Raw genomic sequence first — 26,179 nt, forward strand, 5'->3', positions numbered from 1 at the left:
GAATGCAGAACTCTGTGCCCACTTCCAGGTTCTATTTTTGCTCCTTTTGCAAAAAGTCCAAGTCACACTGTGGTCATGCTTACCAGAAGGTTACCACCTCTGCCCCAAGACCGGGGCCCCAGTTTGTGGGAGATGTGGCAGCAATCACTGGATCCTGGCTACAGCATGGCTGCCTAGTCCTGTGTGCCTGGGCAGGAGTGGTGACAAGAACTTGTACTGGGCACTGTGGTAGAGACTGAGAACTGCTTCACACCCATCCTCCTATTGAAACTCAACACACTCAGGGTTGTGGGGTTCTCTTAAAGTTATTCTCATGTTATAGGTCAGGCAACCAAAGAACAGAGAGCTCCTTCACGGATCTATAGCTGGAAGGTGGGGAGTAGGTGTAATTGTATATGAGGAGAACTTTTAACCATGCCATACTGCTTCCTTCTAAGGGATTGGCTTAATTTCTAAAATCTCATCAGTCATGGTAATACAGGCCTTCATCTTCCTCATACAGCTGCCTTCTTGGATCAGTGCCCAAAATTTCTAAAGGTCAAGTGCATTTGTAGCCGTTATCTACAAAAAGCCAGAGGAGAGGAGTGAACCTGTGATAAAAAAAAAAAAAAAAAGTAGACATATCACTGACTTGTGCTGCATTTTTTTCCTGGGTGGGCTAGAGGCACAGCCTCTCAGGGGAGCAATTCAGGAATTGCTCAGGCTTCTCAGCTCTATTGGAAACCGTTTCATTGAGTCACTGTTACCCTACATAATGGGGTGTACTCCTAGAGGCGCCAATATGGATGCTTTTCCACTGGGACCCATGAATAGTTCCCCCTCCCTCCCTCTCAGATGTTGGATAGGACATGGCACCATTTTGGAAGCCTTTCCCCCCCCAAAGAAGGGAATGCCTAGCTCTTTAAAAATACTTAGCTTTAAAAGCTGCCTTGCTTTTCTCCTTCCTGATATGAAGGAGATATCAGACTGCCTGTTCCCAGATATGTTCCTTAGAATTTGTTGTTCAGACTGGTAGTCTCCAAGCAATGAAAAGTGTCAAGCACACATGCATATATATGTTCATGTAGTAAAGTACCTACATGTGAATATACAGATCTATTATGCTCATGCTAAAAATATACAGAAAAGTTAAACATTAAAAAAATTTATTGATGTATAATTTATATATTAATACAATGTTTAATTTCTGCTGTACAGCACAGTAACTCAGTTATATATTTAAAAAAATTTTTTAAGTCTTTACTGAATTTGTTATAATGTTGCTTCTCTTGTTTATGTTCTGGTTTTTTGGCCACAAGGCATTTGGATTTTTAGCTCCCCACCCAGGGATCAAACCTGCATCCCCTTCATTGGAAGGCAAAGTCTTAAATCACTGGACTCCCAGGGAAGTCTCCTGCGTATTGTTTTTCATATTCTTTTCCATTATGGTTTATCACAGGATTTTGACTATAGTTTCCTGTGTTATATAGTAGGACCTTGTTGTTTATCCATCCTGTATATAACAATTTGCATCTACGAATCCCAAATTCCTAATCCTTCCCTCCCCACCCTTGCTCCTCATTGCCAACCACAAAGTCTATTCTCTCTATATTTGTTTTGTAGTCTATATTTGTTTTGCAGTTTATTTTGTAGATAGGTTCATTTGTGTAATATTTTAGATTCCACATATAAGTGCTATCATATGGTATTTATCCTTCTCTGCTTAGTATGATATTCTTCTTAATGGCTGAGTAATAGTTCATTGTGTGTGTGTATATATATGTATATATATATACACCACATCTTCTGTATCCATTCATCTGATGGCTATTTAGGTTGTTTTTATGTGTTTGCTATTGTATATAGTGCTGTATGAACATACGAGCACATATATCTTTTTATAGTTTTGTCTGGATATATGCCCAGGAGTGGGATTGTTGGATCTTATGGCAACTCTGTTGTTTAGTTTTTTTAAGGAACCTCCATACCGTTTTCAATAGTGGCTGCACCAATTTACATTCCCACCAACAGTGTAGGAGGATTTCCTTTTCTTCAAGTCCCCTCCAGTATTTATTATTTTTAGACTTTTTAATGATGGCCATTCTGACTGGTATGAAGTGGTACCTCATTGTGGGTTTGATTTTCACCTCTCCGATAATTAGCGACACTGAGCATCTTTTCATGTGCCTGTTGGCCATATGTATGTCTTTGGAGAAATGCCTATTTAGGTCTTCTGCCCATCAGAAAAGTTACACATTTTAAAACATGTCATTTATTCTCATGAGTCTGATCTAGACAATCTTTGCTAGACTGAAAGTTGAATGGACTCAGTTCTTCCTGACCGTGCCTCTCATTCCATCATACCCTTCCAACCCCCTAATGACGTGGACAGAGTTCATCCAGTATGACTTGATACAAAAGGTATGTTTTTCTTTCAGGCTTATCCAGAACCAGATCACAGCCAAGGGGATTGCCCAGTTGGCAGAGGCATTACAGAAGAACACTGGCATAATGGAGATTTGGTAAGACTGATCTACCACTTTTTGTAGTGATAACAACAGTGATTATTTACTTAGCACCATTGACTATGTACTATGGACAATGTAAGGCAATGTGCATTTATTTCTCATCTTTCCACCAATCTGTAAAGTAGGTAGTACTGTTTCCATTTCACAGATGTAGAAACTGAGGCCCAGACCCAGGTCACACCAAAGAGGAGAAGCTGAAATTCAGCCAAGGCTGTGACTTCATAGTCAGGACTCTCTTCTGCAGTCCCCCTGTCCTAGATTGTACAGGGGCAGACAGACTGAGAAATGATTCCCACTGAGAGATGCCTGGAGTCTGAAGCATGTTCTTTTCCTCTCTGGGCTTCCAGACTGTATTTGAGCTGACTGTACTCTTTTCCAACTTCCTGTTTCTCTTCTGAGGACTCGCTTTTGCCAGCAGAAGGAAAGCCCATGGTCTGCTTTATGGCAATGTGGTACCCCTTTCCATTTCTCGTGCCCCCCACGGGACACATGCAGCCCCCCCCTCCCCCCACAGGTAGGACTGGGCCTGGAGTATATTCAATGGGGTGAGGGAATGTGTGTGTCCCACTAGTAACAGAAAGGGCCCTGACTGCCTCAGTACTGATGTAACTGAGTTGAGAACAGAGGGCCCCTGTGTCCTTGAACCCTAGACCCCCAAGAGCTCTGGAATTTTCTCTCTGCCCCAGGCCTGGCCTGAGACAGCCCAGCAGAGTGTGAGGCTCAGACCTACATGGAAAGCCTGGCAGGGGCCAGAGCCGGGTTCCCCTGGAGGACAGAGACCACAGGAGTTCATGCTCCATCCAGGGCCCTGAGATCCATGGAGCAGCCTTGCCATGACTCAAACCCTCAGTGCAGGGGGTAGTTACTCATTAACTATAGTACTTTCTTCATACCAGGGAGAAGAATTTCATAGCCCAAAAAATATAAGTCAAGGTACAGCTTGCTCCCTGACCTTGGCTGCTAGAACAGTGTTTTTTAAACTTTAGAACTCCTTAGAGGATCATAAAGTGGTTTGGTAGGTTGTAACTAGCATTATTTAAAGAATGAAATGGAGTAGAACACCAGAATGCTGTGTGCACACTATGAGATACTTCGTAATCTAATTTCAGATGTGGGTGTGTATGTATAGATGTGTACCAGCATAGACGCTGGTTCACAATGTAAAATGCTCTTATTTGGAGGCAAAGCCAAAAAAACATTTGAATATATTATGCTTGAGAAGAGAGCCCAAGCTCCAGACAGACTGATGGAGGGGCTGTGGCAAGTCATCTTCAAAGCCAAGCCTACTCCTCAGCCAGGAATCCTTTCCTAGAAGCACCCCATTTACTGCTGACTCTGTTGTTTGACAGAGAAGGCAATGGCAACCCACTCCAGTACTCTTGCCTGGAAAATCCCATGGACTGAAGAGCCTGGTAGGCTGCAGTCCATGGGGTCTCGAAGAGTCGGACATGACTAAGTGACTTCACTTTCACTTTTACTTTCATGCCTTGGAGAAGGAAATGGCAACCCACTCCAGTGTTCTTGCCTGGAGAATCCCAGGGACAAGGGAGCCTGGTGGGCTGCCGTCTGTGGGGTAGCACAGAGTCGGACACGACTGAAGCGACTTAGCAGCAGCAGCAGCTGTTGTTTGAAGACAGCAGATAGAGGTGGGGAGACCAGGCTGAAGGACAATCTGTGGACCACAGCTGGCTTCCACTCTGCTCAGTGACTGGTTAGGATGGTTTAAGGACATGCAGCTGCTTTAATTCTGACTAGCTTGAAATGGCCTAACAAAGACCATTGTTCCTACACAAAGAACTATTTGTATAGGACTAATTATCAGTCTTTAAGGCATGCTGTGTAGAACCTGAACGAGGCATTGGTGTCAGGAAGGATTAGAAAAGAGGACAAGGAGGAAGTCTCGGGCGCTGGCCCAGGAGTATCTTCACTCCAGTCCCTGGCTTATCCCAGAAGTCTCACTTCATGAGCTGCCAGGGCTGGGGTCAGGCTCTGCCCAGGGTCACCCCTGGCAGAGATTACCTTGGGCCATCTCTTTGGACTCTTTATCTGTAATGACATTTATGTCTGCCTCAGCCCCGTTCAAAAAGAACTTGAGATCTGAAGTCCCTCCGTGAGTTATGCCTTCAAAGACAGAAATTAGCAGTGTTCAATGACCCCGTGTCATAAATTATAGCACTTAACCACACTCCGTTGTAAGAGCTTTCTGTGAAGCTGTCTCCTCCAGACTGTGAGCTCCTGGAGGGTAGGGCCTGTGTCATGGTCACTGCAGAGTCCCCAGGGAAAGCACTGCATCTTAATTTGTTGAATAACAAGTGCTTGAGTGCCAGGTGCTGTGCTGATTCCGAGAATCCAGTGGTGAGCAAGATGGACCTGCTCTCATGGGTTTACATCTAGTGAGGAAGACATAGTAAAGGAAAAAATTATTCAAGTAATTATTTAATGACAATCATGATGAGTGGTGGAGGGGGAAAGCTGAGAAGGGGACCTAATACAAAGGAGGTTTCAGGGAAGGTCTCCTGAAGGAAGTGGCATTTAAACTAAGCCATGAAGGACGAATAGGAGATCATCAGCTGAGGTGGGAAGAAAGTGTCCTAGGAAGGAGAACATCATGTGCAAAAGTTCTGAGGCAGGTAGGAACATGGTACCCTTGAAGAACAGTGTAGAAGAAGGGCCACAGGAGGTGGAGGTGATGGGCGGAGACTAGACCATGAAAGATCCATGGGTCCTATTGCATATTTTTGGTGTTTATCCTAAAAGCAGTAGAAAGTCACTGAAGGGTTTCAAGCAAAGAGGGATGTGCTCAGAGCTGCACTGTAAAAAAAAACAAAAACAAACAAACAAAAAAACACCACCCTGGTTCCTGTAGGAAAGTGGACTGGGAAAGGCCAGAGAAGAGGTGATAGGTACTCAGATCAGAACAGTGGTGGGGAACATATGGAGAGGTTTCAGGGAGCCACGCTAGGGATATTTAGGAAACAAAACAAAACTTCGTGACAGAATATGAAGGTGGGGAAGGTGTCAAGGTTAACCTCCAGGTTCCTAACTTGCACACCTGGAGGAAGAGTGCCATTCATGGAGCTAGGGAACCCTGGGCGGAGGTGCCCGGAGGCATCCAGATGAAGATGTCAAGCAGCTAAGAGGCTCCGGAGTAGAGAGGTCTCGCCTAGGTCACTGACTTACGGATGAGGCCAGGGATAGATGAGGTTCTGGGGAAGAGGGCCGGGCCCCAAGCCTGGAGGAAATCCATTATTTAGAGGTCATATGGAGGGAGAATATAAAAAAGGAGATGGAGTGGTCAGATGTAGGAAAGAAACCGGAGAGTGTAAATATCAAGCCAAGAAATGGATGGGTAGTGTTTCAAGGAGGAGGAAGAAATGCCTGTGAAGGTCAAGAAAGATAAGGCCTGAAAAATGTCATTTAAATTCAGTTTTATAGAGGCTATTGGTGACCTCAGACCCATTCCATGGAGCGACAGTAGCTCCATGAAGGGAGTTTTTAAAAAATTGGATTATAATTGCTTTACAACATTGTTAGTTTCTGCTGTACGACAGCGTGAATCAGATATGTGTATACATATATCTCCTCCCTCTTGAGCATCCCTCTAGGTCATCACAGAGCAGTGAGATGAGCTCCCTGTGCTACACAGCAGCTTCCCATAGCTATCTGTTTTACATGGTAGTGCATATATGTCAATGCTACTCTCTCCATTTGCCCACCCTCTCCTTCCCTCCCTGTGTCCATAAGTCAGTTGTTTGTCTGCATCTCTATTCCTGCCCTGCAAATAGGTTCACCAGTACTATTTTTCTAGATTCCATATATATATATACATTAATATATTTTTCTGACTTACTTCACTTCTGTATGACAGACTCTAGGTTCATCCACGTTGTTACAAATGACCAAATTTTGTTCCTTTTTGCGTTTGAGTAATATTTCATTCTGTGTGTATACCACATCTTCTTTATCCATTTGTCTGTCCATGGACATTTAGGCTGTTTTCAGGTCCTGGCTATTTTAAGTAGTGCTGCAGTGAATACTGGAGCACATGTATCTTTTTGAATTATTGTTTTCTCAGAGTATATGCCTAGGTGTAGGATTACTGGGTCCTATGATAGTTTTATTTTTAGTTTTTTAAGGAACCTCCATACTGTTCTCCATAGTAGTTGTATCAATTTACATTCCCAACCAGCAGTGCAGGAGGGTTCCCTTTTCTCCACATCCTCTCCAGCATTTACTATTTGTAGATTTGTTTTGATGATGGCCATTCTGACTGGTGTGAGGTGATACCTCATTGAAGTTTTGATTTGCATTTCTCTAATAATGAGTGATGTTGAGCATCTTTCCATGTGTGTGTTGGCCATCTGGAAAGGATTAATATCAAACAAGTCATCAAGATGGCCAAGTAAGAGGATGTGGAGCTCACCTCCCTCCACAAACACATTGAAAATACGTCTAAGTGTAGAACAAGTCTCATGGAAAACTGAAAACTGGCAGGAGAACGCCTATACAACCAAGGCTACAAGAAAGATTCCCATGTAATCAGGTAGGATGGGAAAAAAAAAAAAGAATCAGGTGAGGAGGGCACCCCTGGGAAGGGACTAAGAGGAAAAGGAAGACCACTACATGGATACTTGCCCTGGGAAGAGAGCGGGTTGAACCACAGACTGGGTGTCCCAGGCCTGGGCTCCTGTGCAGAGGAGACAAGCCCCCTTGGCTGCTTGGCGAACCAGTATGACAGAGAGAAAGGCTGGAGAGCCTAGACTCCCCTTGGGAGGAGTGTGTGGGTGCTTGCTTGCCACCAGACAGGGCAGAAAGAGGTTTGCCCTAGTGGCTGCCACCTCACCATGCTCCCGAAGACGAGCTGAGCAAACACCCCAGGCCCACTCACTCCACACCACAGTTTGGCACTAGATCTAGAGAAGCCAAGTCCTGGCAGAAGACCTGATCTAGGGACACAGACGTGGCCCCCAGGAGCCTGCTGGGTAGTGGCAGTGGCAGCCATTGTTGCTAAAACAGCACTAACGAAGCAGCCCAGATGTCCGATGGCAACACAGCCGCTTCAGCCATAATGCCAGGACCCCCACTACTAGCCAAGCAGATGCTGCAGCCTCTCCATGCCACAGCCTTGCACTAGATCTGGCATGACCACAATGGGGAAGAAGCATGACCTCAGGCTGCATGTGAGACGCCTACACGGGTGGCGCATCAGGCCTCTGTAAATGCATAGGCCCCAGGGCAGGGAGAAGGGAAAACATACGCTTACAGGGAATGGAGCCAACTCTAGAGCCCAACGCTCAGGGCATTTGCTCCAGCAACTCCCGAGCAGCATCTGCCCTGTGTGATGGGCAGAGGAGAGAGGAGGTCCCACATCACATCCTGTGCAGGTTCTTGCTCTTTCCGTTGTAGCCACACTCCATCAAGGTGATAGTGGCCAGCACACCCTGAAGAATACATGGCTGGCATCCACAATCAAATCCAGTCCTCACACCAAAGACACTGGGCACACACAGTCTACATAGGGACACTCACATAAAAACACCTCTCCAAGACCTCTCAAGACCACAATAGATTACTTTTCTCTTCTTCAGTGAATTTAGGTGAAACAGTTAAGGAAAAGGAAAAAGCAGAGGAACTATTCCCAATTGAAAGAGCAAGAGAAACCCCCTGGAAAAAGTAATAAAACAGGTAATTGGTCTTTTTGGTAATTTTTATTACCAAAAAGCTGGTAATAAAAATGCTAACTGAATGAAGAAAGAAAACTGACCTAAGCACAGATCATTTTAACAAAAACTATAAAAAGACCTAATCAAAAATAGGTAATTCAATTTCTGAGATAAAACTCACTCTAAAAGCAATAGCAGACTAAATGACACAAATGCAAATGATCTGAAAGATGAATAATATAAAATGTGCCAATATCTGCTTTATAATAATTCCAGGAGGAGAAAAGAGAAGGGAATAAAACATGTATTTGAAGAAATTATGGCTGAAAACTTCCCAAACCTAAAGAAGGAAACAAATATCCAGAAACAGGAAGCACAGAAGGTCCCAAATAAGATGAACCCAAAGAGAACCACAGCAAGAGAAAAAACAGTCCTTTACAAGGAAATCCCCATCAGGCTATCAGCTGATTTTTCTGCAGAAACCTTGCATGCCAGAGGAAGTATTAATAGCATGATATATTCAAAGTCCTGGAAGGGAAAACTATCAACCTAGGATACTTAATCCCAGGAAGATTATCATTTAGAATATAAGAATTTGCAGAGAAGCAAAAAGCAAAGAATTCACCATTACAAAACCTACTCTAAAAGAAATGTTGAAGAATCTTCTCTAAATGGAAAAGAATCTATAGGAAAGGGAAAATACCAATAGGAAAGGCAAATATATATTGAGGATTGAAGATTGCTTAAACCAGTATATGGATTAAAAACAAAAAAATTGCAAAAGTGACTGTAACAACAATAAAGGGATAAGCAGGGAGATATAAAATATGACATTAGGAATTAAAAATGTAGCTCTAAGGCAAAATGGATAAAAGCAGAAATAAACAAATGGGACCTGATTAAACTTAAAAGCTTTTGCTAGCAAAGGAAACCCCTGAAAAAAATGAAAAGACAATTTACAGAATGGGATAAAATATTTGCAAATGATGAAACTAATGAGGGGTTAATGTCTAAAATATACAAACAGCTCATACAACTCAACATCAAAAGAACAGCCCAATTAAAAAAATGAGTAGAAGACCTGAACAGACATTTTTTCCAAAGACAATTTATGGATTCCCAACAGGCACATGAAAAGGTGCTCAACATTACTAATCATTAGAAAATGCAAATCTAAACCCAATGAGGCATCACTTCACACCTGTCAGAATGGCCACCATCAAAGTCTACAAATAATAAATGCTGGAGAGGATATAGAGAAATGGGAACCCTCGTACACTGTTGGTGGGAATGTAAATTGGTGCAGCCACTATGGAAAACAATATGGAGGATTCTTAAACTAACAGTGTGTGTGTATGTGTTAGTTGCTTAGTTGTGCCCGACTCTCTGCAACCCCACAGACTGTAGCCCACCAGGCCCCTCTGTCCACGGGATTCTCCAGGCAAGAACACTGGAGTGGGTTGCCATTTCCTTCTCCAAAAGGAACTATAGAAAGAAAGAAAGTGAAGTCTCTCAGTCATGTCCAACTCTTTGTGACCCCATGGAGTGTAGCCTACCAGGCTCCTCCATCCATGGGATTTTCCAGGCAAGAGTACTGGAGTGGGTTGCCATTTCATTCTCCTTAAAACAGTAGGACTGGGTATATATCCAGAAAAAGATAAAACACTAATTTGAAAAGATATATGCACCCCAGTGTTCACAGCAGCACTGTTTACAATAGCCAGGACATGGAAGCAACCCAAGTGCTCATCAGCAGATGACTGGATTAATATGTGATAAACACACACATATATATGTACATGTACACATATATGTACATATAATATATGCATAATATATATGTATACACACATGTACAATGGAATATTACTCAGCCATAAAAAGAATGAAATACTGCTGTTTACAAGTGGATGGACCTAGAGAATATTATGCTAAATGAAATAAGTCAGAGAGAAAGACTATTATATCAGGTATATATGGAATCTAAAAAATACACATGCCTGTCTGTATGCAAAACAGAAACAGACTCACAGATATAGAAAATGAACTTGTGGTTACCAAAAGGGTGAGGAACAAATCAGGGGTATGAGATTAACATATATACAAATTACTATATTATAAAATAATAAGAATATACTGTGTAGCACAGGAAATTATACCCACTATCTTGTAATAACCTGGAATGGAAAAATAACGTGCAGAAATACTGAATCACCATGCTGTACACCTAAAATTAACACAATACTGCAAATTTAAAAAAGAAAAAAGTGTCTGACAGATTGTGTTCCTTAATTTCAGGCTTGTGTGAAGCATGACAGTGTGTTAGGAGCATGTGTTGGGAAGGCATATACAGTAGTCCCTCACTTACTTGTGTTCTTTTTCTCCAACAGCTTAAATGGAAACTTGATAAAGCCAGAGGAGGTCAAGGTCTTTGAAGATGAGAAGCGGATTGTCTGTTTCTGAGGGGATGTTTTCCCGTGGGTGGGTCTTGGCCCTGGGGGCAACTCTGTGCAGTCGCCTGTCTTGGATGGCGGCATCCAGGGTCTGCTGAGGGGGGACTTCTAGGAATCCTGCCTTCATGATGCAGATCACGTGGGCCCTCTGACTGGCAGAGTCCCTGAGTAGCTGTTACAATTCTGTAGGAAAAGCATGAGCCATTTTAGTGACTGTAAACATTCTATGAAGAGATGTTAATGCATAGCCATGATTATTTAAATCTGCAACTAGAGGAATGAGACTTAGAGCTCATACAAATGCCTGCCCAAAGGGTAGGGGGAGCTAGTCAGTCACTGCCATGTTCACTGAAAAGCTGAGGACACGGTGCAAAGTTGGTACCATGTTTCTTGGGGGGCAAAGGTGCTCAACAAAGGAGAGTATTTTACCTGAAATATTGTCTTCCTCCTCAGTACCTCCCCCAAGTGTTGATACTATTCCCACCTCACACTGTAGACACTGAAGGGGTGCAGTGTGGGGGTCTGACTCCTCCAAGGCTCTGTAGGGAGTTGGTGCCAAAGGAAGGACCCACCATGGGCTTTTGTCTTAGTCCTGGAGTCTCACCGTCTGCTGACAAAGATGGCAGGATGCCCTCTTCACCAGTCTGAGGGACAGGACAACGTCTTCATAATACTGAGGCTCCACTCAGGGCTTTCGTGGGATGGGGCTGACCTCCGGAAGGCTGATGCTATGGGCTCTGCCCCAGGAAGAAGAATCAGTACCGTCCTCCAAAAGGAATAAAGGCCTGGCATGCCCTTGTAGCTGTGGCATCCAAACTGGAGCTTCTCTCTTACCCTGTGGAGAAAGGGAAGTCTGCTCCTGCCCCTGAGCAGTTGTGAGGGTGGCTGTGTTGGAGACAAGGCTCAGAGTCGCTGAGAACTCAGCTGGGAGAGCATGTTAGACCCCTGCCACCATGGCAGGCATGCAGTGGATGCTAAATGGGGGGAAGGAGGAGGTTTTACCAGATAACTTGTTCGTTTGCCAATTCATTTGTTAGTAAAATACTGAAACACTCATTATTTCTAATTGAGTTCAGTTCACTCAGTCGTGTCCAACTCTTTGCGACCCCATGAACCGCAGCACGCCAGGCCTCCCTGTCCATTACCAACTCCCGAAGTTTACCCAAACTCATGTCCATTGAGTCGGTGATGCCATCCAACCATCATCTTCTGTCGCCCCCTTCTCCTCCTGCCCTCAATTTTTCCCAGCATCAGGGTCTTTTCAAATGGGTCAGCTCTTCGAATCAGGTGGCCAAAGGATTGGAGTTTCAGCTTCAACATCGGTCCTTCCAATTGTATGAGTCAGGGGTTTTTAAAAAGGAACTCAGCCTGGCAAGCATGCTGTGACCCCTTCAGAGGCACTTACTGCATTGGGTGGGGCCCCGGGGTGACGTGCTGTGATGAGAAGCAGACAAGGGACAGTCAGAGGCATCCTCAGTGTGATCCTTCACAAGTCCCTCCACCTACCAAGTGAAGGAAGAAGGCAGAGAAAGCATCTGAGGCCTCTCCATCTGACCTCCCAGTCCACACAAGCGGCTTCTTGGAGGGAATACCTGAGTCCCTGGTGGCTGGGGCCAGGGTATGCTGGCATGGCCAGATTTCATGGCCCTCACCACTGTTTCCTGATGGACCGCCCCCTACCCTCCTCGGCTGTTCACTGCCAAGTAGAGGACCAGGGTGGGCTTGTACCCACTGTGGCAAGAGGCACTGAACTGACAGGGGTAAGTGGGGGGCCATTCAACAGTACCTTGGAGTTGTCAGAAGTCCAGCCTGGCTTTATACTGCAGCCCCAGTTAAGAAGGGTATAATTCCACAAGTTAGCCCTGAAAGTTAGGGGAAAATCCTGTACAGTCACTTGGTCACATGGGAGCTGTTCCCCTAAGGTCCTGGCCACTCCAGATTTGGGTATCTGCCTAACAGTCACCACCCTCACCCCCACCCAAGGGAGGACCTCTCTTCCAGAATATCTGAGCAGCAGATATGCCCAGATCACATAAAGGAATGAGTGCTTGGTGAGCTGAAGGCCAAGGGTGCTTAGAACAGACTTCAGACTTGTCGAGTCAGAGAACCACACTTCCCAGCTGACAGATTCATATTTTATTATAAACTGCTAAGACTAAACTTTTGAGAGTCTAAAATGAACCCAGAAACTACCAAATATTACTACTTTTAGAGACTAGGAAAATTAAAACTGTTGCCTCTAAGGGAAACTGAATTTGTGTGGTATTAGGTTAAATTCTAACCTGGAAATACTTTGGTCTTCCAGATGGCGAATGATGGATTTTCTTACAAAAGTGAAATTAGACTCCTAATTTGTTGGAAAGGTTCTCCACTGCTCATAGGTGAACTTCTCTGCAGAGAAATGGAGACTTGTCCTAATCAAGAAAAAGATAATAGGAAATTGGGGGAAAAAGGGAATTCCAAAACTTAGGATACAACTGTTTCCACAGGATATGTTAGTTGATTTCAGGAAAGAAACCACAGCTTCCGTGTTTCAACCTACATGTCCATGTTGACTTGGAACTTATAAAATAAGCCATGTCAAATCACTGTGGGGCTTTGGGCCACATCTTAAGACTGTCAGAATTTCAATTTCTACCTTGAAAATAGAAATCCCAGAGTGTTGACTTACAAAGTTGTGAGGATTAAGTGAGCTGCCGCATGGAGATCAGCACAATGCTGGTGCAGGGTCAATGCTCAATGAAAGTGAAAGTCGCTCAGTCGTGTCTGACGCTTTGCGACCCAATTCTCCAGGCCAGAATACTGGAATGGGTAGCCTTTCCCTTCTCCAGGGCATCTTCCCAAACCAGGGATCAAACCCAGGTCTCCTGCATTGCAGACGGACTCTTTACCAGCTGAGCCACAAGAGAAGCCGAAGAATACTGGAGTGGGTAGCCTATCCCTTCTCCAGTGGATCTTCCCGACCCAGGAATCAAACCGGGGTCTCCTGCACTGCAGGTGGATTCTTTACCAACTGAGCTATCAGGGAAGCCCCCAATGCTCAATACACAGTATGATAACTCGGGTTCAATCACTAGATCAGGAAGATCCCCTAGAGAAGGAATGGTAACCCACTCCAGTATTCATGCCTGGGAAATCCCACGGACAGAGGACCCTGGAGGGCTATAGTCCATGGGGTCCCAAAGTGTCGGACATGACTTAGTGACTAAACAACAATTATAAAACCAATGTTTCTCATTCTGCTCACAGTGGCATCCCCTTGACACTCTTAGGCTTAGGAAACTTCCCAACAAGGTCAAATATAGGACTAGAAGTTCTCAAATTCAAGTCTAGAAACATTCAACACTGAGCTTGCTGCGGTATCCTGACTCCTTCAGTGAAAAGCACAGCCATGAGTTGTCATCATTCTTACCATTACATGTCACTCACTGAACAGAGGGAGGCGCATCCTTGTCTTCACAGTAAGAACAGAGCGAAGCTGGCACCACGGCACAAAGCCAGGCCCGCCAGCCTTTGCCAGGTGTCCCTTTCAGCTCCCCAACTGGGAAGGCACATTTGGCTCGGTGTTTTGGTCCACTTCCAGGGGTGACACACGTCTATTTCCAGTAACTAATTGCACACTTACAGGAATAAAAATCCTTGCTCTGGAGCTGAAAGGCAAAAGCATGACCATCATCTCAGGTCCATAGAGAGGAATTTTAATGAAAAGCGGAATTAGCTGGTAAGGAGGCCAAAGCTCATGTTGCCGCACAGATGGGCTGGCCGCAGAGCTACAGGGCCCAGGGGCCATCCCAGCGGGATTCTCAGACTTAAAGCTGAATTTACTGCACCCAGACCAGCTTAAAACTCTTTTGGAAGCACTAAGCACTAAAAAGATTGTAGGCCCCCAGTGATCTGTAATGAAATGAATGAATGAATTAAAAAAAAAAAAAAAAGATTTTAAACCACAGTAAATTATAAAATGAGTTCAAGGATGCTAAACAAGTTTCTGATTTTCCCCATGCCTACTTAGGTGCTTTTTGGGGCAAATAACAAATATCAAAATAACTTGATTTTTTTTTTCCTTGACAGTTTCCTCTCTGTCACATTTGTATTACAAAAGCAGTATCACTATTAAAAATTTTAAAATAATGCTTATAATAATGCTAATAGCAACTTAATTTTTGCATGTCATTTTTCCATATTTTGCCTACGTGGAGACTTTTATTATGGTAAAATACATGTAATATACAATTTATCATCTTAATCATTTTTATACATTTCAGTGGTATAAACACATACATATGTTGTGTAACCGTCACCAATGCCCATCTCCAGAATTACTCTTCTTGTAAAACTGAAACTCTATGCTCATTAAACAATAATTCCCCCTGCCCCGGCTCCTGGCAACCACCTACTACTTTCTTTCTCTATGATTTTGACTACTCTAGTTCCCTCACATAAGTGAAGCCATACAATGTCTTTATATGACTCTCTGTTTCACTTAGCATGATGTCCTCAAAGCTCATCCATGTCAGAATTTCCTTTTTTAGGGTTGACTATTTTGACATCTTTTTATATAGTTATAATCACAGTGAACATTTATAATTAATTTTCCCAGTTATTAATCTTTATCATTTGTATTCTATTGGTATGTTAATTTGCTTTAATTATGTCCCAAGTGTTAGACATTCAGGTGTCCAGACTGGCTGTAGGGATGATTATTATAGACATTTCTATGGAAGTAAAAAATTTCTTTAGGATTATTTCTTTGGAGTGGGATTAGCAAGTCAAAGATTCTTGCTGTGAATTTTTATTATTTTTCTCAACCTACATGAATCCAGCAGGTTTAGGAGTATAATAAATGGTTTGGAAGCAGGTGGAAGTTAGAGAACAGTGTACTATCTCCTTTGAATAGGAATGAGACTCCCTGCCCTGGACCTGTACCCTAGATGGCACCCTGGCCCTGCCCGCACACACAGGGATGTTACTGCCACAGACAGGCCCTGGTAATAACTGCAGCTGCAGGGACTAATGAGTGGCCCTTACATTGGCATCTGTTCTCAAGTGGCACTAAGACAGTCACTTATAACTGAGTAAATGTATCTTCAGAATCAGTTCTCCTTGATTTTAAACGTGTATGTATGCATGTGTCTCTTTGTCTAAACAAACCCAGTCTGACTGATTCCATCAGCACTGGGTCAAGTGGTAACTAATTCTTCCCAACAACCCTATGAAGTAGGGATTACTTCCTGAGTGAAGAAAATGAGAACTAGTGAGTGTGGATATGTATCTCAAATTACTAATGAGAATGTGTATAAAAATGGGGGGCTAGGAGGCGGATTTCCCTTCAGGAAAGGGATTTTGGCAAATGTAGAAGGTTGGACTTGGTAATAGCTAAGATTTTGAGCTCACTTAGTTCAGCCTTCTTACCATGCCAGAGAGGACACTGGCCTCAGAGAGCAAAAGTGACTTGCCCAAGGTCACACACATTATCTGTAGAGCAAGAACTAGAACACAGGCCTTCTGGCTGGCTTTATTTTCCCTCCGTTTTGACAGTTTGTGACCTCCAGTTAATTCTCCAGTTGACCTTTTTTTGCCAAGCCTATTAAACCTGACCCCAATCCACTAGGACAAGTTAAACAAAATGAATTCTGCTCCCCAAGGACTTAGGTGGGGTGTCTTTAGTGTCCCTCTGGGAAGCCTGGTCTTATTTTCATATACCAATGATGCGAAAAGCTCCAAGACTCAGGAGTCCTGTTTTCAAGTCTCACTGACTGACAGTCTCAAGGTGAGGAACACCCTGGAGAATGTCGGGTGACCCCAGTCTGACTCTTCAAAGCCCACACGTCCTCTGCCAGCCACAACCATGGGACTGGACCAAAGGAAGTAGGTGCATTCCAGAGAGCTGGAGAAGGTCGTACTGGGATTATTTCCATCACAAGAGGGCAGTACGTATCCAGCGATTAGTCCATTACATAAGTGGCCTGAAAGATTCAACTGTTTAGGGGGTGCTGATACTGATCCAATGTTCTACTTACATAAAAATCCAAAGTACATGGTGTTAAGAGCAATTTCATTGTCAGTGCATTCATCCATGACTTCAAAGACACTGTTAAGTTAGGGAGAGAAATAGCAGAGTTACAGCCAGTTCTGTGAGTACTGAGGGTCTGGGTTCAAATTCCAGGGCTACCAGGACTTGTGTGACCTTGGACAATGACTTAGCTTTTCTGTGCTCAAGCTTTCCATCTGTAATAGTACTGCTCCCTTTGCAGGGCTGTTTGGTTATGAGTAGTAAATTAATAAATATTTTTATAAAGCACTTAAAACAGTGCCTGACATGTAGTAGGGCTCTAGAAGTAGCAACATTTGTTATCTAATCAGACCTTTCCCCTCTAGCACGACCTTAATGAGCATCAGAGAGAGGGCAAAAGAGGCAGCAGTGCTAAGCCATCCTTCCCCACCTTGAGAGCCCCTCTGAAACAACACTGCCATTTTCGAACTGACAGCAGAGTCTAGACTTCTAAGCAGCTCAGAAACCAGAAGCTGGAGGCCGAATACCTATGGGGTAAGAGCTAAGCTTCCCAGGTGGCACGAGTGATAAAGAACCCTCCTGCCAATGCAGGCAGACCTAAGAGATGCCAGTTCAATCCCTGGGTTGGGAAGATCCCCTGGAGGAGGACACAGCAACCCACTCTTCTTGTCTGAAGAACCCCATGGACAGAGGAGCCTGGTGGGCTCTGGTCTATAGGATCACAAAGAGTTGGACATGACTTAAGTGACTTAGCGTGCAGGCAAGAACTAAGCATTCTTGACATACTTGACACTATCTCCATTTTTATTTTGTTAAGGAATTGCCTGTCCAGGTCCTATTCAGAAGCAAGGATTAAGAAAGCTAAAAGTCTGTTTGCATTTTAATTTGATTTCACAGATGTTAGAGTGAATTATCTGGCGTTCTGCACTAAAATCATATGGCTGAAGGTCATTTCTGTCTTTGATGTCAGCATGTGGTTCTGTGTTTCTAGCATTCTTTTCATCCACTTGGTTGACATTGCTACTGATCCCCCAGCCTCCAGCAGAAATGAATAATGGCAGTCTTGAGAGCTAGCTAGAGAGAAGAGTAGTGATGGAGGGAGGTCAGAACAGAATAGAAGGAGCGTGGAAGGTGGGTGGGTTAGCAACTGGAATCCTGACTCCCACCCTGATTCATACCCTCCTATTGCTGCGTCTTGTCCAGGAGCTGGCCATATGTGTCAGGACCCATCAGCCTGGCATCTCGGGCACTGCATTTGTACGGAGCCAGCAGCTCATCACCTACTGAGCAGCTCCAGGGAATGGCCCAGCTGCCCACCGCTGCTTTTAGATCTCCCAGTGGGTACTCACTAGACAATGTGTGAGATCTTTTTCCTTCTGCTGAGTCAACACATATTCCCAAGAGGAGGGCCCATTGGTGGTCAACATTATGCTTCCATCTGAATCATCTAGTCCAGTTTTCTCACCTTTTTTTCATTACCACCCCTGTAAAAAGAATTTTAAGACATTTTTACCTAATCCTCTCTTCTGCCATAAAACTCTTAATACCACAAATATACTGTATTTCTGTTTAGGTACCCCAACCCTGCAGGCCATTGAATAGCTAAACTCTTCCCCCCCTCCCAAGAACCAACTTTTACCCCCTTAGGGGTGATATTCCTCCTGTTGATAGTCAAACTCTAGATAATTCTTGTCACCTTGGTCTACTCCAAGAACCCCTCTGTCAACCTAAAGGCCATTGGCCTTTCTACACATTATTCAGTGTCTAATTCAAGAAATCTTAATAGGTATAAATTTAATTTTCTCATTCATTCTTTTCACTCTTTTATCTGTCATGAAACTGATTTTATTCTATGTGCAAAAACTATGCTTATGTTACTTTGTTTGTAAAAGGGGAACAATCCATCCCAACAGGGACAATTACAGTCTGAAGCATTCTGGCACCAGCAGCTTCAGAGATGGACTTCTATGGCATGTCCCCAGTGACTGCCGGCAGGCTCTGGGTAGATCCTGAGGCCAACCAAATGTGCCTTTGCTGTTACCCACTTCTCATTCTCACTTTCTGGTTCCCCCACCCTCATATCCTCTTCAAGAAACCCAGGAATATCCAGAATTCCCCCTTTGAAAGAGAACCCAGGCCTCTGCCCACCCCAGGCTGCAGACCTCCCACATCAACCCTCCCCACGCACTACTGCTAAACTCAGCTAAATATTAGAACATTACACAGATTCAAGTAATTCAGAATAAAATGGAACTAATAGGATTACCTCTGTCAGATGGTTTGTTTACATTTCAGAAGAGAAGCTGGCTGTTCAAAATACTCTCCAATGAGACATGTAAGCCCAGAGAAACTGCAGATCAAATTAACGTTCATATTCTCTCAGCTGTCTCCCCCATGATCCCAGAATGAATCCAGAACACGGTTGGCTTTTCAGGTCTGATCCCTGCAGTATCTTGGCAGAACTGAGAAAGTCCGTCCATCCATCTGTCTGTCCATCCATCCCACAAATATTGAACACCTACTTCATGCCAAGCACTGTGGAACTGCTAGGAATACAATGGTCAGTGTCATGTCTGGGACTGGATTTTAGCCTACTCGCAAGTTATAAGTTAGACACTGTTTCATGGATGCTAGCATGAGACCTGAGACTCCTGGGTCAAAGATACAGTACTTTATTATTGACAGAACAACAGATAGCCAATGATGAATAAAGAGGTCTCAATAAGGAGATTATACTGCTGCCGAATGTTTTTGTAAGTCAAAGTAAATGCCCATGGATTTAGTGACACAGAGGTTATGGGTCACCTTAGTAACAGCCGTTTTGTTAAACTGGCAACAGGGAAGCTGCTGGAGTGGGCTGAGAAATAATTGGAAGAGGAAAATATCTTTCAAGAAATATGTGAAGCAGAAAGATGGGACAGTGGCTCAAAGGGGACATGGAGTCTAGGGAGGGTTCCTTGTCTGACTTAAGATGAAAGTGTTAGTCACTCAGTCATGTCTGACTCTTTGCAACCCCACGGACTGTAGCCTGCCAGGCTCCTCTGTCCACAGAATTCTCTAGGCAAGAATACTGGAGTGTGTTGCTATTTCCTTCTCTGGGGGATCTTCCTGACCCAGGGATCAAACCCGTGTTTCCCATATTGCAGGCAGATTCTTTACCATCTGAGCCACCAGGGAAGCCCAACTTAAGATGAGAAGGAGCTAAATGTTCATGGAAAAGATAGAATGGGAGGGAAAGGTGAGTACTAGAGAAATAAGGAATAAATGAGAATGCGTGGCTCCTGAGAAGGCAAGGAGGCTGGGATCTCCAAGCATAGGTGACAGACTGACCTCACACGGGAAGAAGGGCTGTGCCATTTCAAGAGTAAGTTAAGACAGTGCAGACAAGGTGGGCTTGTGAGGTTAGGGGTAAGGTGTTGATGCCACTGTCCACATTCAGGGTTAACGCAAGATTTTACTGTTAAACAATTATCTATTCAGAGGGTAACAGGAAAGCAAAACAGAGTAGAATATATTTCTTCTAAATGTGCAAACATTTTTCAGGAGGATTTTTGCCCATTGCAATTCCTTTTGTGTTGGAAAAAAAAAAGATATTAAGTAAGAAGCATTTGCAATCTTTCCTCAAATACCTGTCCTCAGGAGGAAGACTCCAGGGCCCATCACTGCTGAACAGAAAAGAAGTGAGGGACACCAGGAGGATAGTATCATTATGGCAAATTCCTACAGAAAGCTCTCAAGATACTAGACCCTCTTCTAATTATTTATAGATACTCATTGTTTCTTCACTCCTCACAACCATTTGGAGGCACCACAGAGAGTTTAAAAGTAATTTGCCCAAGGTCACACAATAAGAGAGATGGCAGATATTCCAACACAGACAGTCTGGCTCCAGAGCTGTACGTTTAACCACTTATACTGGTAATACACTGCTGCTAGTAGTAAGTACGTAACAAGGAGATGACCTGTAGATGAGCAGAGACAAGAGGCCCTCATGGGAGAGACTGGGGAGAGAATCTGGGGAAGATGAGAGGAAGGAGGAATGAAAAGAAAAATGGGATGTTGAGAGAACTGGGGAAAGAATTTCCATCCTCCATATTTTATCGGGAAAGGTCTCAAACCTATAGAAAACTTGAAATAATAAATGAACATTCATATCCTACATATACTAACAAGTATTAACATCTTACCATATTTGTTTTACCTTAATATATTTTCAATATAATTTTTCTATTTGCTACAGCATTTGGAAGTAACTTATATACATCATGAAACTTTTATGTCGAGGCTTCAGCATGCATCTCCTAATAGGCAGTCTCCTACAAACCTGAGTTTCTGATGTATTGGTAAATATTTCATTCTCATATATAGGTCTGAAGAGTAATTAAAAATATTAATTGTCAATTATATCTCAAGAAACCTAAAATTAAAAAAAAATCATTATGACTTCTTCTAACCAGCTAGGCACTGAACTAATGGTGTTTTTTTTTTTTTTTTATACTTTATCTCATTTAATCTCATAACAATCCTATGAGTTACTTTGTGGTAATTATCCCCATTTTATAGGTGCAAAAACTGAAGCACTGTGTAGTTAAATTACCCAGGGTCACACAACCCGCTGAAATGATAGGATATGCCCCTGGACATTCTGGCTCCAGAACTCAGGGCCTTAACCACTGTATTGGTATCATCACGGAGGCCAAGCATGCAGAGTACTTTACCCTGAGCAGAGAGGAAAGCATTCTGCCCTTGAAGGTGGCTCAGTGCGGCCTAATGAAGCAAAAGTTAAAAGAAAGTGAGGAAGTACTGAACTTATAACTTATTTATTTACAAGTGATCCTAAATAAGGGTGAATCGAGAGATTAAAGATCTCGAGTTTAAGATCTAGATTAAAAATCTAGCAATTAAACATTACTTCACAGTATGGATTTAGTTACAAATCCATAGGCTCTTGATAAACTGAATTCATAGAACATCAGGTAAATTTAGGCCATAAACTACAACATCATTGGTATAGTGCCAGTGCTACTAACCTGAATGTATCACGTATTGAAAATATTTCATTTTTTCATATGGACCTGAAATGTAATTTTAAAACAAAATCATTATAAGTTTTATTAAAACCAACCCTGCTATTACAACTTGATTCAGAGGTTATGAATATAGCTTAAAGCTGGAATCTATTATCACATGTGTGACTGAGCTGTTGTATACATGTGAACGATTTGCCTACTTTGTACATGAGTACTGTAGCATGTCTGGAGAGTGCTTGCTCTGAGCGCTCCCCAATAAATCACATTTCCCTCTACCTATGTGGCTTGCATTGGATACAGGTAAGTTGGCAAACACATGCAAGTAGAAGCCTTAAAAGTACTTGCAGACTGGGGCTTGCCCTCTTGCTGCTGAGAATCCTTCCACCACCATGTGAATTACCCCAGGCGAACCTGCTGGAGACATGCGGTCCAGCCAGCAGCCAGCTCTAGCTCTTATCTCAGGACACGAGTCAGGCCATGCTAGACCAGTCAGCCCCCAGCTGACCCACTTCTGGCTGTGGCTGTGTGAACAAGTATAGGCAAGAGCCTAAGTTTCTAATTCACAGAATCATGAGTGAAGACTGTGGTTTTAAGCCACTAAAATTTTGAGGTGGTTTGTTACCCAGAAAAGCATAATTGAAACAGTCCATAAAAATTAAGGAAGGCTAACTGCTGTAATAAACAGACCCCTAAATATATAATGGCTTAAATACGCAAAAATTTATCTCCTGCTCATATAAACAGTTTAAAGAGGTTTGAGATTGGTGCCAGGGACCTCTGTCAGGGACCTGGGCTGTCAGTTTTTGCCATTATCAATGTGTGGTTTCCAAGGTCATTTTAGGCACCATAAACTATTAATAGATGGCAGAAGCAGAGCATAAAGGACAGGAAATGGGACATTTTATTTGGCCTGGCCATGAAATAGGGTCTATCTTTTCTGTTCACACATTGTAGGTAGAACCCAACCATGTGGCTAAGCCTAACTGCAATGAAGGAGTCTAGTCGTGTGCCTAGCAACAGGAGGAAGTGGTTTGATGAACAACTCACAGCTTGATGCTACAGAACTGTGTTGGCTTTTTAGGAAATAAAAATCATGCCTGTCAGTTCCAGCATGGCAGACTGAAAACAGACTGAAAATTAGAAAGATCTGAGTAGGGTTTGGGTTCCATACTTATTAATTATGTATAACCTGAGCATATGACCTAATCCATGTAAATTTTCATTTCTTCCTCCAAAAAATAGGGAAATTACCATCTTCAGTGGGTTGTTGTGAGGCTTAAATGCCAAGTACTGGGTAGAGTGTCTGGTGCATGATAGGCATTCAATAAGTGGGAGCTGATGGCATTATTATAATAACTAAACTGAGTGGTGTGAGAAATCAAAGAGCATGGAGAGAAATAAAGAGTAACATCAAGCTATCCAGATAGCAGTAGGATTGTCAACGACAGTTCCAAGCGTAAGTCATGAAAGTCCAACTAAGCAGTCTTATCACAGAAAGAAGGGTTTATTTAGAAGGATAGAAAGACAGGTTGTAACTCTCAACATCAAAGACAGATCTGCTAAACTGAAACCTCTTCCAGGACTAGATTAACCAAGCCACCACACCGTGGGGAAGCCAGGTAACTACATGGACACGCTGTGTGTAGGTGCTCTGGCAAATAGCCCCAGCTGAAGCCCCAACCAACAGTCAACATCATCCACCAGAGATGACACAGCATTCAGTTGACTCCAGCCCCAGTCAGCTGAGAAACTGCCAGCACTAGCTAATACTGCATGGAGCACAGATGAGCTGTCTCTGCCAATCCCAGTCCAACCGCAGACATGTGAATAAAATAAAATCATTATCGTAAGCCACTAAGGGGTGCTCCACTCGGCAAAAATAACTGGAAGAATAAATATGACAAATTAGTAAGGCTTTTGACTTTTTGTACGTGGTGAAATGGTAAGTAAAATGTCAAATGAATATGAATAAAACATAATATTTTGAAGCAATCAGGAGGTATGAATTTGGTCTATGTGTAGCAGCATAAATGGATCTCAAAAATACAGTAAAAATTATCACAATGATATACAATGAACATTTACTTACACTTTAAGAATGCACTCAAAGCAATCCTATGTATCTTTCAAAGATTCATATAAATTAATTAAATATATAGAAGGTACCTCAGAAGGACACATATTAAATGCTACAGTGTACGTCTTATGGGAGTGGAGATGGGGATAAAGAGAAAAAAGAACAACAGTGAAAAGAGAGTGTCACATAATTACTAAACTTATTTCACATTTCCTTTGGGCACACAGCTAAAACCTACTTCCCATCCTCTTAGCTGTAGCCACATGACTGTGTCCTAACCAATGGAATGTAGGCAGAAGTGATAAATGTGGTCTCCAGGCCAGACTCCCAGAAAAAAGAAAAAATCTTGGCAAGTAATAGAAAGGCTGCGACAGCCCTATCTAAACATAAACAATGGTCACAATATATCAACAACAATATACCAATGATCAGACAAGGCAGCTCGGTGAAGACAGTGGACCCAGACAGGCACAACCACTCAGCGAGCGTGTCTCAAACAAGAGACAAGACATTTTGCAACTACAAAAGTAATTATGCACCTCCTGTTTCAGACTGACATGACTTTTCTTTTTGTCAACAACTCTAGCTCTGCTTTAAATGTATTACCTTCTAGATAAAATTACCAAGGCATACAATTACTGAGTAGCCCCAAGCTCCCGACAGCACCCAAATCACTACCAGCCTCCATTTTGTTAACCCTTCTTTGAATCACCCAGCACAAGTCCAAACCTGTAAGTTTGTTCCAACTGTCTTACAAAGATGCCCTTCAGGTCCTCACCTAGCTAAAGAAACCTCACTTTGATCTCAGTTGTGGTCACAGGGGTCTGTGATTGGTCAGTTATGACAAGAATGGAGCTTCCTGAATCTAGCTTAGACCCTTCTCTGTCACAAACCATGCTTGACTTGTAAATCATGAACGAATCTCAAACTCCTTGAATCTCCACAGTCTCCAGGTTGTCTTTTACAAGAGGACTGCTGTTGAAATGTGAGCTCCAAATAATTTGTTGAGCCCTTCAACATTAGGTTTATACTCGGTTCCTAGGACTTCTGAATTCTGATCATCTTTGGTATCTTTGGTAAAATTTGGCTGCTAGGCATTTAACTCCACATTCCTATTTATCTGCCCAGTTGTCCCCTTTCTTGACAATCACTCCTTTATAAAAGAAAAGCCTATAGTGAGGGAGACAGACTGGATGGATTGCCAATGAGGCTGGTTCTGATAGCTTCTAAGTTCAGAAAGTCTCATCTCAATAGCCCTGAATCCTTGGAATAAACTCTGCCTTGGCTCACTGTATTACTTGAGTCCTTTCTAGTTTCTGGTAGTTGTTGCAATCTTTGGTTTTCCTTACCTTATAGTTTCAGCGCTCCAGTCTCTGCCTCTGCTTTTGCATGCCCTACTTCCCTCTTCATGCATCTCCAGACCTCCCTCTCCTTATAATGACACCAGTCACTGGATTCAGGGCCCACCCTAATTCAGTATGACCTCATTTTAACTTTGCCCTATTTCCAAATAATTTCATATTCACAGGTACCTGGAGTTTAGACTTCAACATGACTTTCTGGTAGACGATCCAACCCACAACAGTCACCTTTCAAGGTATTTTAAGACTTACTTTCTACAGTTGTGTCTTCTTAGCTGTTTTTTCTTTTTTTTCAAACAGTCCTCACCTGCAATCTGGTCTTTGACCGAACTGGAGACACAGTTACAAAAGCACATTATCAATGCAATAATCCTCATGAAAATTTTTTAGTCTAAGTTTGCATTCCCTAATAAGGCCAAATACCTTTTCTTCATGATATCTGTTATATTGCTAAATCATGCACACATCTCTTCAAGGTGCATAATTTTATCAAAGACAATTAGGTATTGCAGTGGTCACTTTGGAGAAATCTGACATGAGCAATGTTGTTCATCTGACAGGCACTTTAGCACAAAAAGGGAACAAAATTCCAACTAACCAATGATCTGTTTCTACATTCCATTTGAAGTGACATAATGCTGATACTGGTAAACTGTTATATATATTATATATGTAAATACAGGATAACCACTTAAAAATTGTACAAAGAGATAAATGATCAATGCTGTAAATAAATTTAAATGGAAACTAAAAAAATGTTCAGATAACTCACAAGATAGGAAAGATCAATGAAAAAACAGAAGGAACAAAGAGAAAATAAAATAGTAGACTTAAATCTTAACATAATTGCCAACGTCCACTGGATCATCGAAAAAGCAAGAGAGTTCCAGAAAAACATCTACTTCTGCTTTACTGACTATGCCAAAGCCTTTGACTGTGTGGATCACAATAAACTGTGGAAAATTCTGAAAGAGATGGAAATACCAGACCACCTGACCTGCCTCTTGAGAATCCTGTATGCAGGTCAGGAAGCAACAGTTAGAACTGGACATGGGTCTACGGCCATACCACCCTG

General features: G+C 42.8%; 1 protein-coding gene and 1 long non-coding RNA gene across 5 annotated transcripts in view; one reads left to right on the plus strand and one right to left on the minus strand.

The window, feature by feature from the left end:
- Positions 1–11,679, plus strand: part of NOD1 (nucleotide binding oligomerization domain containing 1) — an 88,300-nt gene extending 76,621 nt beyond the window's left edge. For all 4 annotated transcript variants that reach the window (XR_014066898.1, XR_014066899.1, XM_081534826.1 and 1 more), the window contains exons 12-13: positions 2,418–2,501; positions 10,561–11,679. Coding sequence is in view for 2 of the 4 variants with exons in the window: in XM_081534826.1 (XP_081390952.1) it covers positions 2,418–2,501; positions 10,561–10,633 (157 nt within the window). In the remaining 2 variants the exon portion in view is untranslated. The remainder of the gene's footprint in view (positions 1–2,417; positions 2,502–10,560) is intronic.
- On the minus strand, positions 4,619–25,523 carry LOC145523816 (uncharacterized). Its single transcript, XR_014066900.1, has 12 exons — positions 21,667–25,523; positions 21,355–21,403; positions 18,903–19,182; positions 17,986–18,120; positions 16,644–16,714; positions 14,036–14,273; positions 12,906–13,037; positions 12,410–12,485; positions 11,786–12,057; positions 11,228–11,458; positions 10,539–10,806; positions 4,619–4,897 (listed from the first exon to the last, which is right to left on the minus strand). It is a non-coding gene; the product is annotated as an uncharacterized LOC145523816 (long non-coding RNA).
- Positions 25,524–26,179: the final 656 nt, after the last annotated feature.

This window comes from Giraffa tippelskirchi, chromosome 10 (genome assembly GCF_054371585.1).
Source record: "Giraffa tippelskirchi isolate mGirTip1 chromosome 10, T2T-mGirTip1v1.2.pri, whole genome shotgun sequence".
In the NCBI taxonomy this organism is placed as follows: Eukaryota; Metazoa; Chordata; class Mammalia; order Artiodactyla; family Giraffidae; genus Giraffa; species Giraffa tippelskirchi.